At 33.8% G+C, this 15,088-nt stretch overlaps 1 protein-coding gene across 2 annotated transcripts; it reads left to right on the forward strand.

Moving 5' to 3' along the window:
• Positions 1–1,311: 1,311 nt before the first annotated feature.
• On the forward strand, positions 1,312–14,845 carry cabcoco1 (ciliary associated calcium binding coiled-coil 1). Of its 2 annotated transcripts, none has more exons than XM_043253394.1 (8): positions 1,312–1,434; positions 2,073–2,161; positions 2,250–2,419; positions 2,588–2,732; positions 4,601–4,673; positions 9,200–9,313; positions 11,539–11,685; positions 13,562–14,845. In XM_043253394.1, exons 1-8 carry the CDS (start codon positions 1,333–1,335, stop codon positions 13,643–13,645), a joined length of 924 nt encoding a protein of 307 aa, XP_043109329.1. In that variant the 5' UTR covers positions 1,312–1,332; the 3' UTR covers positions 13,646–14,845. The 2 variants fall into 2 exon arrangements, with proteins under 2 accessions (XP_043109329.1, XP_043109330.1); XM_043253395.1 differs by having other exon boundaries at positions 1,328–1,523.
• Positions 14,846–15,088: the final 243 nt, after the last annotated feature.

Below are 15,088 nucleotides of genomic sequence, written 5' to 3' on the forward strand. Positions count from 1 at the left end.
AACTTTGACTGACTGTCAAAACGAGTTTTAACCCAAATTAACATACATTTTGTTAGGATGGACAATTCTGAGTCCTTTTCCCGCCCCCGTCCCTAACACTCGAAAACGCCACGCTGCTGCTTTGTAGCCTAATTGGATTTATTTAGAATTGTTGAGGGAGAAAAAAGTGAAGGCTACAGATAAAAAAGAAAATATCTTTAATTGTAAGCGATGTAATGGTTCGTAAGGTAGAATGTGGGCTTAAAACGCCCCCTTGGGGTAAAACGATTTTCACAGTAAGTGATCAAGCTGTAAATATCAACAGTAAAAGATAATAAAAGATAAACAGCTAGATAATGATATGAGAATAGTAGCCTAAGGCTTGTAGGCTAGATATAAAGTAGACTACACGTTATTTAAGAAAAAAAGCCTAATTATATTTTCAGAATGCTATATTTTTTAGAATCTAACTATTTTCACTTATTGTAAATAGCATATCACTAAAAATGCTGCCATTTTTTATTAATGTAGCGCCCATCGTCGTTTGCTCTTAGTAAATAGCGTTTATCGCTAAGAAAATATGCTATTTCCATTTTGTGTAAATAGCATCTAATTGCTCTACTCTTAGTACAAATACCCGCTGCCAGTTATTAAATGGGTGCCGCCTTATTGGGACAATAAAGCCCCCTTAACCCAACCCGATGCGTTATTTTCACCTTTAAAAAGTTAGTGTAAACAGCCTCTGCCAACAAGGTGAGCTATTTGCACTTAGTGTAAATATACACACTTCATAGCCTATTTTTTAAAACCTAGCCTGTACGTAAAACGCTCCCCAGTAGTTAAGCTACTCTGCTTTAAATATCAGATCCTTTGTTTTTTTTCTATCAAATGAATTCTTGTTGGTTGAAAATAAACTAACCCCAAAACTCATAGGATCAGGTAGATAGTTAGCGATCCAGTTAGCTAACAATATTTTTCAAATAGGCTTTTATAATTTTGTAATTCATAATTACTGTATTTTGTTCTTTTTTTAATTTTAAGCTAAAACTTACTCTGCTGTAGGAAGTGAATACGGTACATTTCTTTGTAAAACTGTTTTTTCTTTTCATATATTTATTTATATAGTGTTAAAAATGTAATAACATGAAACGTGCGATAGATTGTAACTCGCTTATTATATACATTTAACAAACTCAAAAGAAGTTATGAAGTAACAGTTTGTAAAAACAGTTTATCTAAATAATCGAAAGAAACTTCCAGACGCCTGCGATTCGAGTTTCACTTCAAAGGCGCGCGTGCTCACACATGCTCCACCCACTTTGGTTTCCAGGGCAACGGTATACAGACAGCAACATGTCTGGAAGAGAGAGGTCACGCGAGGGAGTCCGATCCGGTGAAAACTCAGAGAAGCTCAAGGGAGGAGAAGAAGCGGATATGTATGACACTAAGCTCGGTGTATGTAAACTACAGGACACGCGCAGTGTATGAATTACAATCATTTAATCGGTGTTTAGACGACTGCTGCAGATCTGTGATAAAGTGAGGTAACCTTATCAAGCGTTGCCTAGAAACCTTGTTTCTTGTTAAAAGTAACAAAAAAACTTGTAAACATTCATTTAGCTTTTGTTACATGGGCTGCTGTAACATCATCTGCAATGAAAGTCGGTGTCAGAAGTTAAATATTGTTTCTTTCCATGGTCACGTTTGACTACTATGTGATGGTATGATATTTTATATTTCAAATATTAGGCTATTATCGACATCAAATGAAATGCAAAAGTAGCCTATCTGTAAATAATGCACAAGATATCATGAAAAACACTGTTCAACACATGTTCAATCATTAACCAGTCCTGATGTGCGATTATAAAATAAATGTATACATTTGATATATGATTTATGTGTTAATAATGTTTATAATGTTTTTATTTGCAACTACTGGTGATATACCGTAAAATGTTAGAATTATATATTATAAAATATCATACTCACACTGTGGTTAATTTCGAACATATTATAAGGGTAAGCTAAATGTCTTATTAAAGTAATGAAAGTGTATTTTTTTTTAGTAATAATATTATCCCATATCTTAGGAAGTGAAGATATCTTTTCCTCAGTGGGAACTTATGAAGCAAGACCAATTAAATATCCTTCTCAATCTGCCTGTGGACCAAGCGCAGCTGTAAGTTTATTAAAAGATCAGTTCTTTTTTTTTTTGTATCTACATATATAATGGCTTTTATTAAATATCGGATGTCTTGCATTTAAAGACAGCTTGAGGATATACTGGATTTCAAAAACCACCAAACATGTGTGAAAGAAGCTGCGCTGTTGGAGTATTTTGTCAGTGGATTTTGTTGGGCCAAAGAGATGAACTTCAATTCAATTCAGATCTCATTTATCATGGCACTTTTACAGCAACTGCTTGACAACATCAAAAGTAAGCGGCATTTTCTTTTCTTTTTTTTGAGTTATGTCTAGTTTGTGACCCAAAGTCAATTACGGTTGTTGCTTGAGAATCTGATGTGAATTCACCATATAATTTTTTATTATAAATAATAACAGTATTATTAAAAACACACACGATGCCTGTTGCATTTAATTTCAGATAAACAGTCATCATTTGCTGATAATTTCAAGGCGTTTACCCAAACAGTACTTGCCGCAAGACAATCTCCATCAACAGAAGCTGAAACCGTCTTTTTATTCACCACCGATCAAATCAAAGCCACCACGGATTACTTCAAGTCCAGGTATCACCTCCGTCCTTTAATTGCGTTCCTCCTAAACACGTACGATTATGCCCAAGCTCACGTTTGATTGCTGAATATGGATAAGGTCATTTTCAACCTATCAATTAATGCAAGACGCCTCTTTGCTATTCGACAGCCGGCAACAAGCAAACTAGAACCCTTTTCTACGGCCTTCATAATTAATGTAATGCATAATTCATACGGCAGCGGATTGCGAAGCATGCAGACCGCTGTGGTGCATAGCGTCCGGAAATCATCCGTCTTTGAGAAAGCGAAAGGAAAAAAAACACAGATGCGCAGCGCTGAAAAATGACACGCGGTGTGCGTATTATTGCAGAACACGACTGACTTCTCTGCTTAAAGCCTCGGTAATGCACCCTTCCCATAAATTCAGGCCGCTTGTTAGCGCTTAAGTTTAATTTATCTTCAGTCTCCTTTACTGAGCGTGTTCATTTAAAACACGAATATAAATGTTTTGCCTTTTTTTAAAAGGGTTATTATTCACGGAGCGCCACGTAACGTCGAATTTTAATGCGGCATTACCATTCGAGACACAAATCATAGTAACATAAATAGGGATCATAGCCAAACATCTCAGCAGTGACCATAATTACACTCTTGCAAATTGCTGGCACGTCAAGGGTTTGAATGGAGAGCTGCGGGAATGACATATTTTTTCGTAGGCCAAAACCCGGAAAAGGGAACTTTAGCATTTCTGCTTCCATCATCCCGTTAAATAAGGTCCTTGGTAAACATGAGCTCAAGATATGAAGTTTATATTGTAAAATTTTGGCTAAATGTATAAATGTTGCGTTCGTTTTTTTGAAGGTCATCGAGAATAAACGCATAAACGTACCTTGGTGCACTTTTTTAGCGAGGCACGAAATAATTAGCAACAAGTACACATTACTAGAGTTTCCGAAATAACTGAAAACTATTACTTTACGATTACTAAAGCGTCGTTACTTGAACAGTTACTTGAAGAATATCATGTCATGACTTCAAAACAACATTAATAAGCTGGGATATTTGAAAACCGATCCCCTGAAAGCATCAGACATACCCAGTTTCATATCTGTGTGTTTTCGTAGACGCTAGGTTTGTGCCAAGTACAGAGATGTACTTGAGAAGCGATGAGCTATACAGAAACCTGATAAAAATGTGCGGTGAGGTACATATTTTTATGAGACCAGGGGCCCGGATTCACGAAACATATTTACTATTGTTATATATTAAGTTATTATTTAACTTAAGAAAAAAGCTAAGACTATTTTATATTCCGACAAATTCTTCTTAAGAATATATTTATCTTTTTCTAAAAAGAATTAAAATACAATTTTTTTTTACAAATAATCTTAAACATGCACTTAAAGGTCGTAGATCCATAAAGGGTAAGGTTTTTTTAATTAAATGATTATTGTTACAAATATTAAACATTACAAAATAATAAAACTTGTAACATTTTGTGTAACTGCTACAATATTATACAAATCTCTGAGCAGATCCTCTCATACTGTTATCAGTCTCCAAAGAAGTACTGTCTTCCTTGGGCTAATTTCCTCGAGAAGAACCTCCAGATCTTGCCTAGTGGAGTTTTTGTTTCTTTACTTGTCATCCATGTCAAAATAACTGAGTTTTTGTTTTGTTTTTTACAAAAAGAAAAGAACTAATTTGATAACTTCTTAAGATTTTTTCAAGAATTGCACAAGTTATTTCTATCCTGTTGGGTTTTCGTTGAGGGAGCTAAGGTGATGTTACGGTGATTCTGGGTTGGCCTACGAAAGCATGTTATTGCTACATCGTTCAAAGTTATCAACATCTGTGACAATATTTCAGGTTCTCATATATTGTGTATACCATACAAACAGTCTTTTTCAGCACTACAGACTATATGAATTACTGTTCACGCATAGCAGAGAGAAGCAGCTCCTGAAAATAGAGGTAAGATTCACATTTAACACACACTTTTCATACGAAAGGAAATAAATATATATATAATATAATGTATATATATATATATATATATATATATATATATATATATATATATATATATAATTATTTACACTTTATCTTTTATTTTCTACCAAAAAAAAAAAAAAAAAAAAAAAAATATATATATATATATATATATATATATATATATATATATATATATATATATATATATTTTTTTTTTTTTTTTTTTGTATTGGTAAAACTTTACAATAATGTGTCATTTGTTAACAAACAGTGAACAAAGTATTTATTAATTTTGTCATGGTTAGTTAATAAAAATACAAAAATTCAATCTTAGGTCATAGTGCATTAACTAATGTTAACAAACAAACAAACAAAAAAAAAAAAAAAAAAATATATATATATATATATATATATATATATATATATTTATTTATTTATTTTTTATTTTTTTGTATTGGTAACACTTTACAATAATGTGTCATTTGTTAATAAACAGTGAACAAAGTATTTATTAATTTTTGTCATGGTTAGTTAATAAAAATACAATAATTCAATCTTAGGTCATAGTGCATTAACTAGTGTTAACAAACACAGCATGTGATTTTAGTAATGCATTAGCAAATGCTGAAATTAGCCGAGATTAATAAATGCTGTAATTATTAGTTCAGGTTAACCAATCTTGTTAACTGACGTTAACCAATGAGCCTCATTGTAAAGTGTTACCATATTATGTAGCATATTACGTATATTTTTCGGTGAAATATTATGTCATCGTTCATTGCTTCACAGTTACAATGAGACAACCGTTGTGTGGAATCAACATATTTGTTTAGACTAAATAACAAGTTCAGGCATGTTATTCAAAGCTTGGTAAATTGTTTTTACATACCGCAGTATAAATGTTGCATTCAAAACCAGTCAACTGTGCAGTGCAATGCTCAATGATCTTTTCATCAAAACAGCACCTGTATTGTAGCTGTACGCTGTAAAAAAGGATTCACGCTTTATTTTAAGGTCCAGTTATCGCTGTTAGCAAGCCCTTAACCATGACTTTTGCCTCAATCAACTCCTAATTGTCTTATTAATAATTAATAAGGCCGTTTGTATAATATGTTTATGAAGAATGAACAGTACTAATAAAGAGCCAGTTTGTTGGTAATATGCAAGCAACTAGTTAAAATGTGACTCGGCAGGTTACCAAGATACTAATATAATTTAATCATTTTTAATACATTTTTTAACTATTACTGCCATCTATTATGATACACTCCAATAAGCATAGCAAACGCTTTGGCTTAACAGAGTTGTTTTTAAATAGGCCCGTACTTAAAGGGATATTACTATAAATTAAATAATTTGTCTACTGTCAAAAACAAACCAGGTGTTAAAATTACTACGTGAATATTATCAAACCTGGCTTTCATTTTTATGACAGTGAAGCATCGTTTTCAGACTACACATATAAAAAATACATAAAAGTGGTACTTTGATCTGTTTTTTTGACTGAAAATTCAACTGACAGGGTCTTGGAGGCACTGTAAAAGTAATTCATGATTTCATCCCGTTTTAACGACACGAAAGCTTTGCGTTTTTCTCCTTGCGCTTTTTAAGGAATTCTCCGAAACTCTCACATCGCTTTCCCCGCGATTTCCTCGCAGCACCGTTCGTGTCCGTTCACGTCTCCTCTGTTATCCTCCTCGAGGGAAACGCTCATGCGGGTTGTCGTCTTTCCCTCTGAATTCCAGCTTGAGCGGAAAAACCGCCTCCCGTCTGATTTGCTCATCCATAATTAAAACGTAACGATCGTGCTCCGAGCGCGCTTTCCAAATGTCGAGGCAGAGGAATACAACCAATCACTCGATTCCACATTTCTGCGTGCATCTGTGTATCCGATACGTGCAAAAATTAGAAGCCCCCGTCACATCAAACATCAAGGCCCAGATTCGTCTGAATAGTGTTTTACAAAAAATGAGAGCGTCTTTACAGTAAACGGGGATCAAAAACTAAATCTAGGTCACTGATACAATGGCACAACAGAACGATATTTCATTTGTTTTGAAAGGGACTTCAAAGCGCATTTTGAATATTAATGCTTGTTTTTTTTTCCCCCCTCGAATTGAAACGGTTTATTGAATCAAGATGTTTCGCGAATTAACAAAAGCAAAACGGGACAATGAACCGAGGCAGGCGTTCTATTTTTATTCCTATTAAAATGATACCGTTGACGCTAATTTGTTTATTGCTCGAGATGGAACGCGCATGAATCATGTCATTGGGAATAATGGGAAACAACGCGGTAATGAAAGAGCATTGTTCTACTCCCCTGCTTCAATTTGGCGTTGTAATTATGTTCGGTATACAAAACCGCAAGGCTTTTTGTTTTTGTTGCTGTACTAGTTTTGGGTTCTGGGTGAAGGGCCTCCTGCCAAATGAACAGTAAAATGTTCCAGCCAAATGAAGAGAAAACTCAACTCAGCTGTCGATGCGGGCCTAGATCTTTTTAGATGCGCCGCGCAAAATGAAGACACGAGAAACTCTGAAATGCTTGATTTATTTTTATTTTTAATGACTATGCCAGAATTAAATAGAAGTAAATAAGCAAGTGATATGTGTATATGTCACAGACCCTAAAATAATTGTAATATTTATATTTTATAGTCAACCACGTCTCAAATGAAGTCAACAACAACGTCCTGCTTTAGGGCTACGGCTGACGTTGGGGGTAATGCGTTAATAAGTATTTAATTATTACGCTTTAAATATTTTTCTTTTGACGTAAGGGATAAGTTAATTACATTTAATTGCATTAAATACTGAATGTACTTTAGAAGTGTTCAAAAATAGTGTATTTATTATCATAACATCCAAAGTTTATACCATCAGCCCTTTCAATAGCCCACTTCAGACAAGAATTTGAAAATATTAAAACTGTCTATGCTTTGATGTTTGACCGGTCAAGATTATATTTAACATTGTATTATAAAAAATTGTTACTTTGCTACTTTTTACGCAATGTAGCCTGTGTATTGAATTACTTTTGCTTGTTTTTGTATAACTAAAAAGTTTCATTTTTTGCTAATTACAAACGGCCAAGGATTTATAAAGTAATCAGTGAAAAGTAATACAATACTTTATAAATAAAAAGTAATTACAGTGTTAAAGGTAATAGTAATTAGTGGGTAGTCATTCATTATTCATTATTATTATTATTAGTTTTGTTTTGGAGAAACTTACCCAACTCTAGCTGCAACTAATAATTATTTTGATAATCGATTAATCTGATTATTAATTAGTCAAGTAATCGGTTATTTAAAGGCGCACTGTGTATGTTTTAGCGGCATCTAGCGGTGAGATTGTGAATTACAACCAAAGGCTCCCTTTAGAGAAGCTACGGTGGCCGATACAGAATTAAGATGTCGTAGTCTGAGACAGCGGACATAGCCAGCAAAAGGTAAATTAGGGAATAATATTTTCTTATATAATATATAATAAGCATTATTGTTACTTGTTAATCGTTACAGTGTTTTATTCGCAAGAACAACATAGTAGCGAAACGCGCTGTGTTTGTCCTTTAAGGGCTACTGTACAAACATGATGGCGACTATTACATAAGGGGACCCGCGGTGTATGCAGATATAAATAGTTCATTCTAATTTAAAATAACATAACGGTTCTTTGTGTAAGGTTTTTGTAGACTTTCTTTTAACAGATCATCCTAAATATTACACACTGCACTTTTAAATAACAATGTATTTTAATAAATGACAAAATTTTTTATTCCTCATCCTGCCTTATTGTCTTACAAAACAATGTGAATGTATTGATGCAAATAAACGTCATGCGCAAAACAATTTAACATTTAAACCGGTTGCTTACTATTAGAAAGCTAAACTTAATTAAAATAAATGTAATACAGAATAAAGCTTTAGGTTTAACAGAAAAAGAAAAAAAACGTGCATAGGATAGCTTTGATGATGAAGTTATCCCGCAGTTGCTCAACTCTGAATTCTATGGAAGCCCGTTTCAGCCACTGAATAAAGCATAAAAAAAGGTTACTGCAACTTTTTATCTCACAAAATAATCTCTTTGAAAATTTATCTCTCTGCTTTTTTTCTCAGAAATGGGAGATGTAAACTCGTAATTGCGAGATATAAAGTCCAGTTCTGAGAAAAAAAGACTGATATGTTTTCAGACTTTACATCTTACAGTTACTTTGTATCACGCAATTCTGAGAAAAAAAAGTCACCTTTTTATATAGTGGCAAAAACGGGCTTCCATAGCATCCTCCGCTGTTTTGCAGATGCACATTTTTCCATAGAAATGCATTAATCACTATAACCACTCGCTATAGTAGAGTGAACAATATTTCCGATATTGCGGTTATCCTGATTAACTGATGATCCAATTTATTATTTTCAATATAGATTCGTTAGATCTGCTTCCTGTCAGCACCCTGTTGGTTTTATTTTGAAATAATCTTCAACGAGATGGCTCTTTTGTTTCAGAAATGCATCGAGGTGATCGACCCCGCTGAGTTTGCCTCCCCGCTGGAAGAAGGCATGCCTGCCGACCTGTACCTCCGTTACGTGGCTCCCCCGCGCGCCCGGACCCCTGAGCAGGTAACATGTTTCCTTTTCCCTTCCTGTAATAATGGCTAATCCATCCGAAACCGCTCTAACGCGTTTGGCTCGCAGCAAACCGTTGTATTCCTTTTGCGGTTCAGACTTTGCTCGGAATTACCCTTTCAGAGAAGATGCGTTTCACATGTTTCTCATTTTCAGAGGAAACACAAATCTGCTTCCAAGTATGACTAACACTTTTCCTTAACTGTACGGCCGGAGAACACAGACTGCAGTGAGCAGAGGGAATCGTATATTATAGCAGAAAGATTACATCACACAGCACTTTCTATCTTTTCACTTTTTTTTTTTTTTTTTTTTTACGGTCCCTCAGAGAATTTGCTTTTGCAACTACTTCTGCATTCATGTATATTTAATGATTTATTTGTTGAGCGAAAAAAAAAAAGAAAGAATCTAGTGTAAATACCGAATGGCTACACATTTCACATTTAAATAGATGTATCAGTTCAACTTTCCCACGCATTTTTAAGGCGGAAAATCTTGAAATATCGCATTTTCAGGAGTGAAAAAAAAGAATAAGTTTCTATTTCGATATACGTTTCTCTAATTCCCAGCATTAAAGTCAGCAGTTCATCAAAAACATATTTTTTTTTTTATAACTTCCAGCTCAAAAAAATCCTGCCCAGTGCCCAGTTTACATGATAAAGTCAATTCTTGCTATTAAAGTCCCATCCAGCACGTTATTTTGGTAAATATCCCTAACTGGACATATTATGTCAGATTGCTGAAGTAAATTAATCTCAAACTCCGTATTGCACGTTTTAGATTATTTTAAGCTAAAAGTTGCATTTGCTTAAATACTTCTAAATACATAACCTTGGAAAATACGTCAAGATGCATTGGTCAAAAGGCGTGGGAACCCTGTCTCCTGCAGAATCTCATTAGAATGCACCGTGTACCGTATCCAGGAAGTGTGTGCCGTTCAGAAAAGGACCACGTGTAGGCGCTGTGCCACTATTTATGTTTTTATGAATGAGTCGTCTCACACAAGACACTCTGTTCTGCCTTCCCACATGAATGCTTAGTAAATTTTCCCATTGGTTTTTTTGATGCAATGTTACATTAAAAGCGAAGCGAAATAAATCACGCCAGAGCAGATTTAGATTTTAATGCGAATAACTGATAGGCTTGTATTGAATCATGTTATGAGATATGTTTAAAAATAAGATGCTTAGACTCCATAATTCTCGCATTAATGCATTTTTTCACTAGCAATTCTTAATAAATGTAATAAATAATTACTAAGAAATGGCAATTAATTAAATGTGATTTTTTTAAGTAGAAAAATAAATACGCACACACACACACATATATATATATATCTATCTATCTATCTATCTATCTATCTATCTATCTATCTATATATATATATATATATATATATATATATATATATATATATATATATATATAGTTATGTTACACACTTAATCGTGATTAATCACATTCAAAATAAAAGTTTTTGTTTAGGTAATGTGTAAATATAAATACAGATGCATGTATATATTTAAGATTTTTTTAATATAGTAAATATAATATTAATTATATATTATGAATGTATACATGTAAATATTTTCAAAATGCAGTATATAGTGTATGTGTGTGTATTTATATATACATATATACAGACATATGTTTTTTTACATAATATATGTGTAATGTGTATATTTATTATGTGTACATAAATACAGTATATAATTTGAAAATATTTACATGCATATATACCTTATATATATATATATATATATATATATATATTTATATTTATATATATATATTTTTTTCTTATGTATGCATGTGTTGTTGTTTGTATATACATAATAAATAAACAAAACACACATATGTATACCAATACATTTATTTTGAATGCAATAACATAAAAATAATTGTTTAACTTTACTATATATATATATATATATATATATATATATATATATATATATATATATATATATATGTATATATGTATTCAGTCTTTCCACTTTTCATGATTAATAATTACATTTTAATTCACCCTTAAAAAGGGAAAATATTATCTGTATGTGTCTCTTTTCCAATTTGTACAAAAAAAAGTGTGAGCATAATGCATTCTGTGAATGAAATAGCGTTTAAAATTATATGAAGGTGGTTAAACAGTGGCAGAAATGTAACCGCGTAATCGTTATTTTTATATTTGTTTGAACTTCTCCTTTAAACGGCCTTAGACTGTGCAGGAATCTCTCGAAGAGAATGTCGAAGAGCCTGGAAAAGCCGAACTGGAAGAAAGTCCGGGGAATCACGTGGGCTACAGCGTGGAAGATGTTCGAGAGGCGCTGGGGGAAATGACCCAGGAGATGTTAGCAAAACTGCAGGTATACACCCTTGAGCAAATAACAAGCCTTCCCACTTGCCTTATATAACAACGGCCTGTTTATAAGAAACAACATGCTGATTACTACCAACAGACAGAGCGAAAGAGAAAAAAACATTTCTTTTTTTTTCTTTCTCGTTCGCTCGAGCCAGTTTGCACAAGAATAACACTCAAGGCTCGAGGGCAGAAATATCGCAGATAGCATTAATAAAACATCTTAAAAGGCAAAAATGAATAACAGACTATGTATCAGAAGCGTATTTCTGAAAATCCGTTCCGCTCATATTCTCCCACAAACCTCCACCCACGGCGTGATTATGCCAAAAAAAAAAAAAAAAAAGAATCCGATATTAAAACTTGAATAGCGCTCTCCTGCTTAATATCTTTGGCATTCTCTGCGTAACGTAAAGTACATTAGACAGCTGCTGGCAGATATCCTGATTAATTTTACGCTAGACTTAAGGTGGAATTGAATTACCGTGACTGCGGCGATCGCACAACACAACCGGGCGGGTAGCTAAATTGTGTCGTCTCTATCACAAGTTTTTACACGCCGGATGTTTCTGAGGTTGCTGCAGGCCGCGCCGGCAAGACCTGAACGGGAGACATGAGTCGTTTTTCACTTTGATGGGATTAATGATTATGGGGGTCATTCAATTCTCCTGCCATGTTCCATGAAGACCTTTGTCGTCCGTGTGACAAGCCTTTATTTCAAATGGCAGACTCTCTGTAATTTGAGATCCCATTTGTAGCGGCTTGTGTGCGCATCTTACATGTGAGCGATACGCCGCTATTTCCATCAGTTCTCCTGGGCTTTTCCTCTCTTTTAATGTCAGAGGAAGGTCAGTTGCGTATACCGCTTCGCTAAATATACCCTCCCGCCTCGATAGATTCTGTCGAGTTGTTTTTTTTTGTCCTGTGCTAATCGCAAGCCACTGCGAAGCATGTTTAACGTCACGGTCGTCTACGTTGCGTTTGAAGTGTTTGCTGCATCCGTATTTACTCTTCTCCGTTTGCTTTTTTTTCCTTGAGTATTATGCTAGTTTGTGAAGTTCCCAGGAATGCCCGTAGCTCTGTGGATCTCATCATACCTAATATGGTAGAAACACTGAAAATTACGAATGCTGGAATTACCGAGAACGACTTCCTTACCAATAACATTACCATTCCAGATGTGGACCAGAGGCACTCAGTATGCTTTTGTGTTGAACGGGGAACTTCTCTGCGCGCGTTTAAAGCTGAAACATCGTGTGCGAATGTGCGCGAATGCAATACGTTGTTTTACAGTGAGTCAGTGATTGAAGACAAAGTGAATTGATGGAATTTAGCACGAAGATAATCAAGTATTTTATTTATAGTATTGTTTTTGGTTGTTATGACATGTAGCATGTAATATTTTCTGCCCATTGTATTCATGAGGGTAAATATATACATACATACATACATATATACACACAAATCACTGGCCTATTTTTGGGATGATTATAAAGTTTATTATTATTTACCATGAGACATTATGTATTCTATTTTCTGTATTATTTTCTGGGCATTTTATTAATATATAATTAATGGGTTTTATTATTATTTTAATTCCCATTATTCTTAGATGTGAATCTCATTAATGTATAACAATAATCTATATTCATATAATAATACTATAACAGTCTCTATAATAGAATTATTATATTATATTAATTATTATATTTATTTTAATATATTAAATTTAAGAAAAAGGTTAAATGTAAATGACGTGTTTTTCTTTTGCTTTTGTATTGAAATATAACCCCCCAGCCTGAGATTCACTCATCCAACAGCAATTTCCACCCTGGATCATTTTGGCATTTTTATGGATGTACAAATTCTTGTGTGTTCAACAGGCCGACTTCACAGAGAAGCTGCGAGTTCACGAGGAGACCTACATCTCGAGGTTAGAACGACTTCAAAAAGCCTCTTCCAAATAGCACTGATGAGACGCCAAGAGGATTTCCCACCAGTATTTACTAATTCAATCAGAACAAGTCCGAAAATAACGCAGAATATGGCACTGGCGGTTCATACGCCCGAATGCAGAACATTTTATTCACTTCGGTTGCGCTTATGTCAAGCAAACCCGCTTCATCAAAGAAATGAGACTTTTTGGTGACGTTCCTGATTTATTCAGCACGATAAAATGATGCAGATAAATTTCAGGATCATATTCATGGACGCCGAGGAGGGAACAGAATATCTAATTAAGTTGTTTGTATAAGGTTTTTGTGGCACCTTTCCCACAAGTCATTAGCTGTCTGAAAGTAGCCCAGCGCTATGGCAACGCTGTGTAACTCAGCCTAAATAGCTGAGTTGCCATATAAAGTGATGTATTATTAAAGCTGAATAGTGACTTTTCCACTGCATTTGAGAAAGCCCACATATAACTATAAATATCCCCCGCAGTACATATAAAAGAATGCTGATCATTTTTTTTTTTTTTTATCTCTAAGCTCTTATTTTCCATTTACAGAGCATATTATTTCACATCACAGGGCACATTCTGCATACGGAATCCCATCAAAGAATATTATTGTTATTATAAAGATGAATTATTAATTTAGCGTATGTCATTCAACTCTCGCTGCGCATTTAATACTTAACCAGATTATGATTGATGGGTAAAACAGGTCCATTTAATCAGCGCAATATCAAATTACAGCAATATTCCTCCATGCCTCCGTGTTGTTTTACGGCCTGTTGATTTAGCTCTTCATTAGCCTTTCCACCCCCGTGTTGACATGTGACGGGGAAGTTAGCTGCTTACCCGGGAACGTGTTCAAACAGTTAGAGGGTCGTTTTGGAGCTGTCCTTTTTGTTTCCAAACTAATTGATAGAGTCATTCCTGAGCCAAGAGCTGGATGACCTTTCAGCTCATACACTACAACAGTCCCTCTGCTGGCCAATGGAGTACATTAAAGAATGTCTTCCACCCTGCTGGAGAACTGGATAGCTTTTATAGAGCCCATTGTGGCTTTTACTTTAGGTTTATGGGGTCACCTGCATGCTAGTGTACACTTGAGGGTTAACAAATCTTACAAACCTTTAGCAGATATATTTAAAATATTGAATTTTATTATTTAAAAGATTTAAATTGTACAGATGGGAAGAAAATGCACCATTAAAGGCATACACTATCATGTAAACTAAATATGACTTAAAAAAATTAAAAATAAAAATAAATAAATAAATATACTATATATATATATATATATATATATATATATATATATATATATATATATATATTGTTATAAGCAATTTATAACAAAGTTTATATATATATATATATATATATATATATATATATATATATATATATATATATATATATAAATAAAAGGAACTTTGTTATAAATTGCTTTTGAAACTTCAAT

This window comes from Puntigrus tetrazona, chromosome 12, assembly GCF_018831695.1.
Source record: "Puntigrus tetrazona isolate hp1 chromosome 12, ASM1883169v1, whole genome shotgun sequence".
Classification (NCBI taxonomy): domain Eukaryota; kingdom Metazoa; phylum Chordata; class Actinopteri; order Cypriniformes; family Cyprinidae; genus Puntigrus; species Puntigrus tetrazona.

Coding starts and splice junctions, on each gene's coding strand:
- cabcoco1 (XM_043253394.1), top strand. CDS start 1,333: ATGTCTGGAAGAGAGAGGTCACGCGAGGGAGTCCGATCCGGTGAAAAC. Junction 1,435..2,072: donor TGTATGACACTAAGCTCGGT/GTATGTAAACTA, acceptor CCCATATCTTAG/GAAGTGAAGATATCTTTTCC. Junction 9,314..11,538: donor GCGCCCGGACCCCTGAGCAG/GTAACATGTTTC, acceptor AAACGGCCTTAG/ACTGTGCAGGAATCTCTCGA.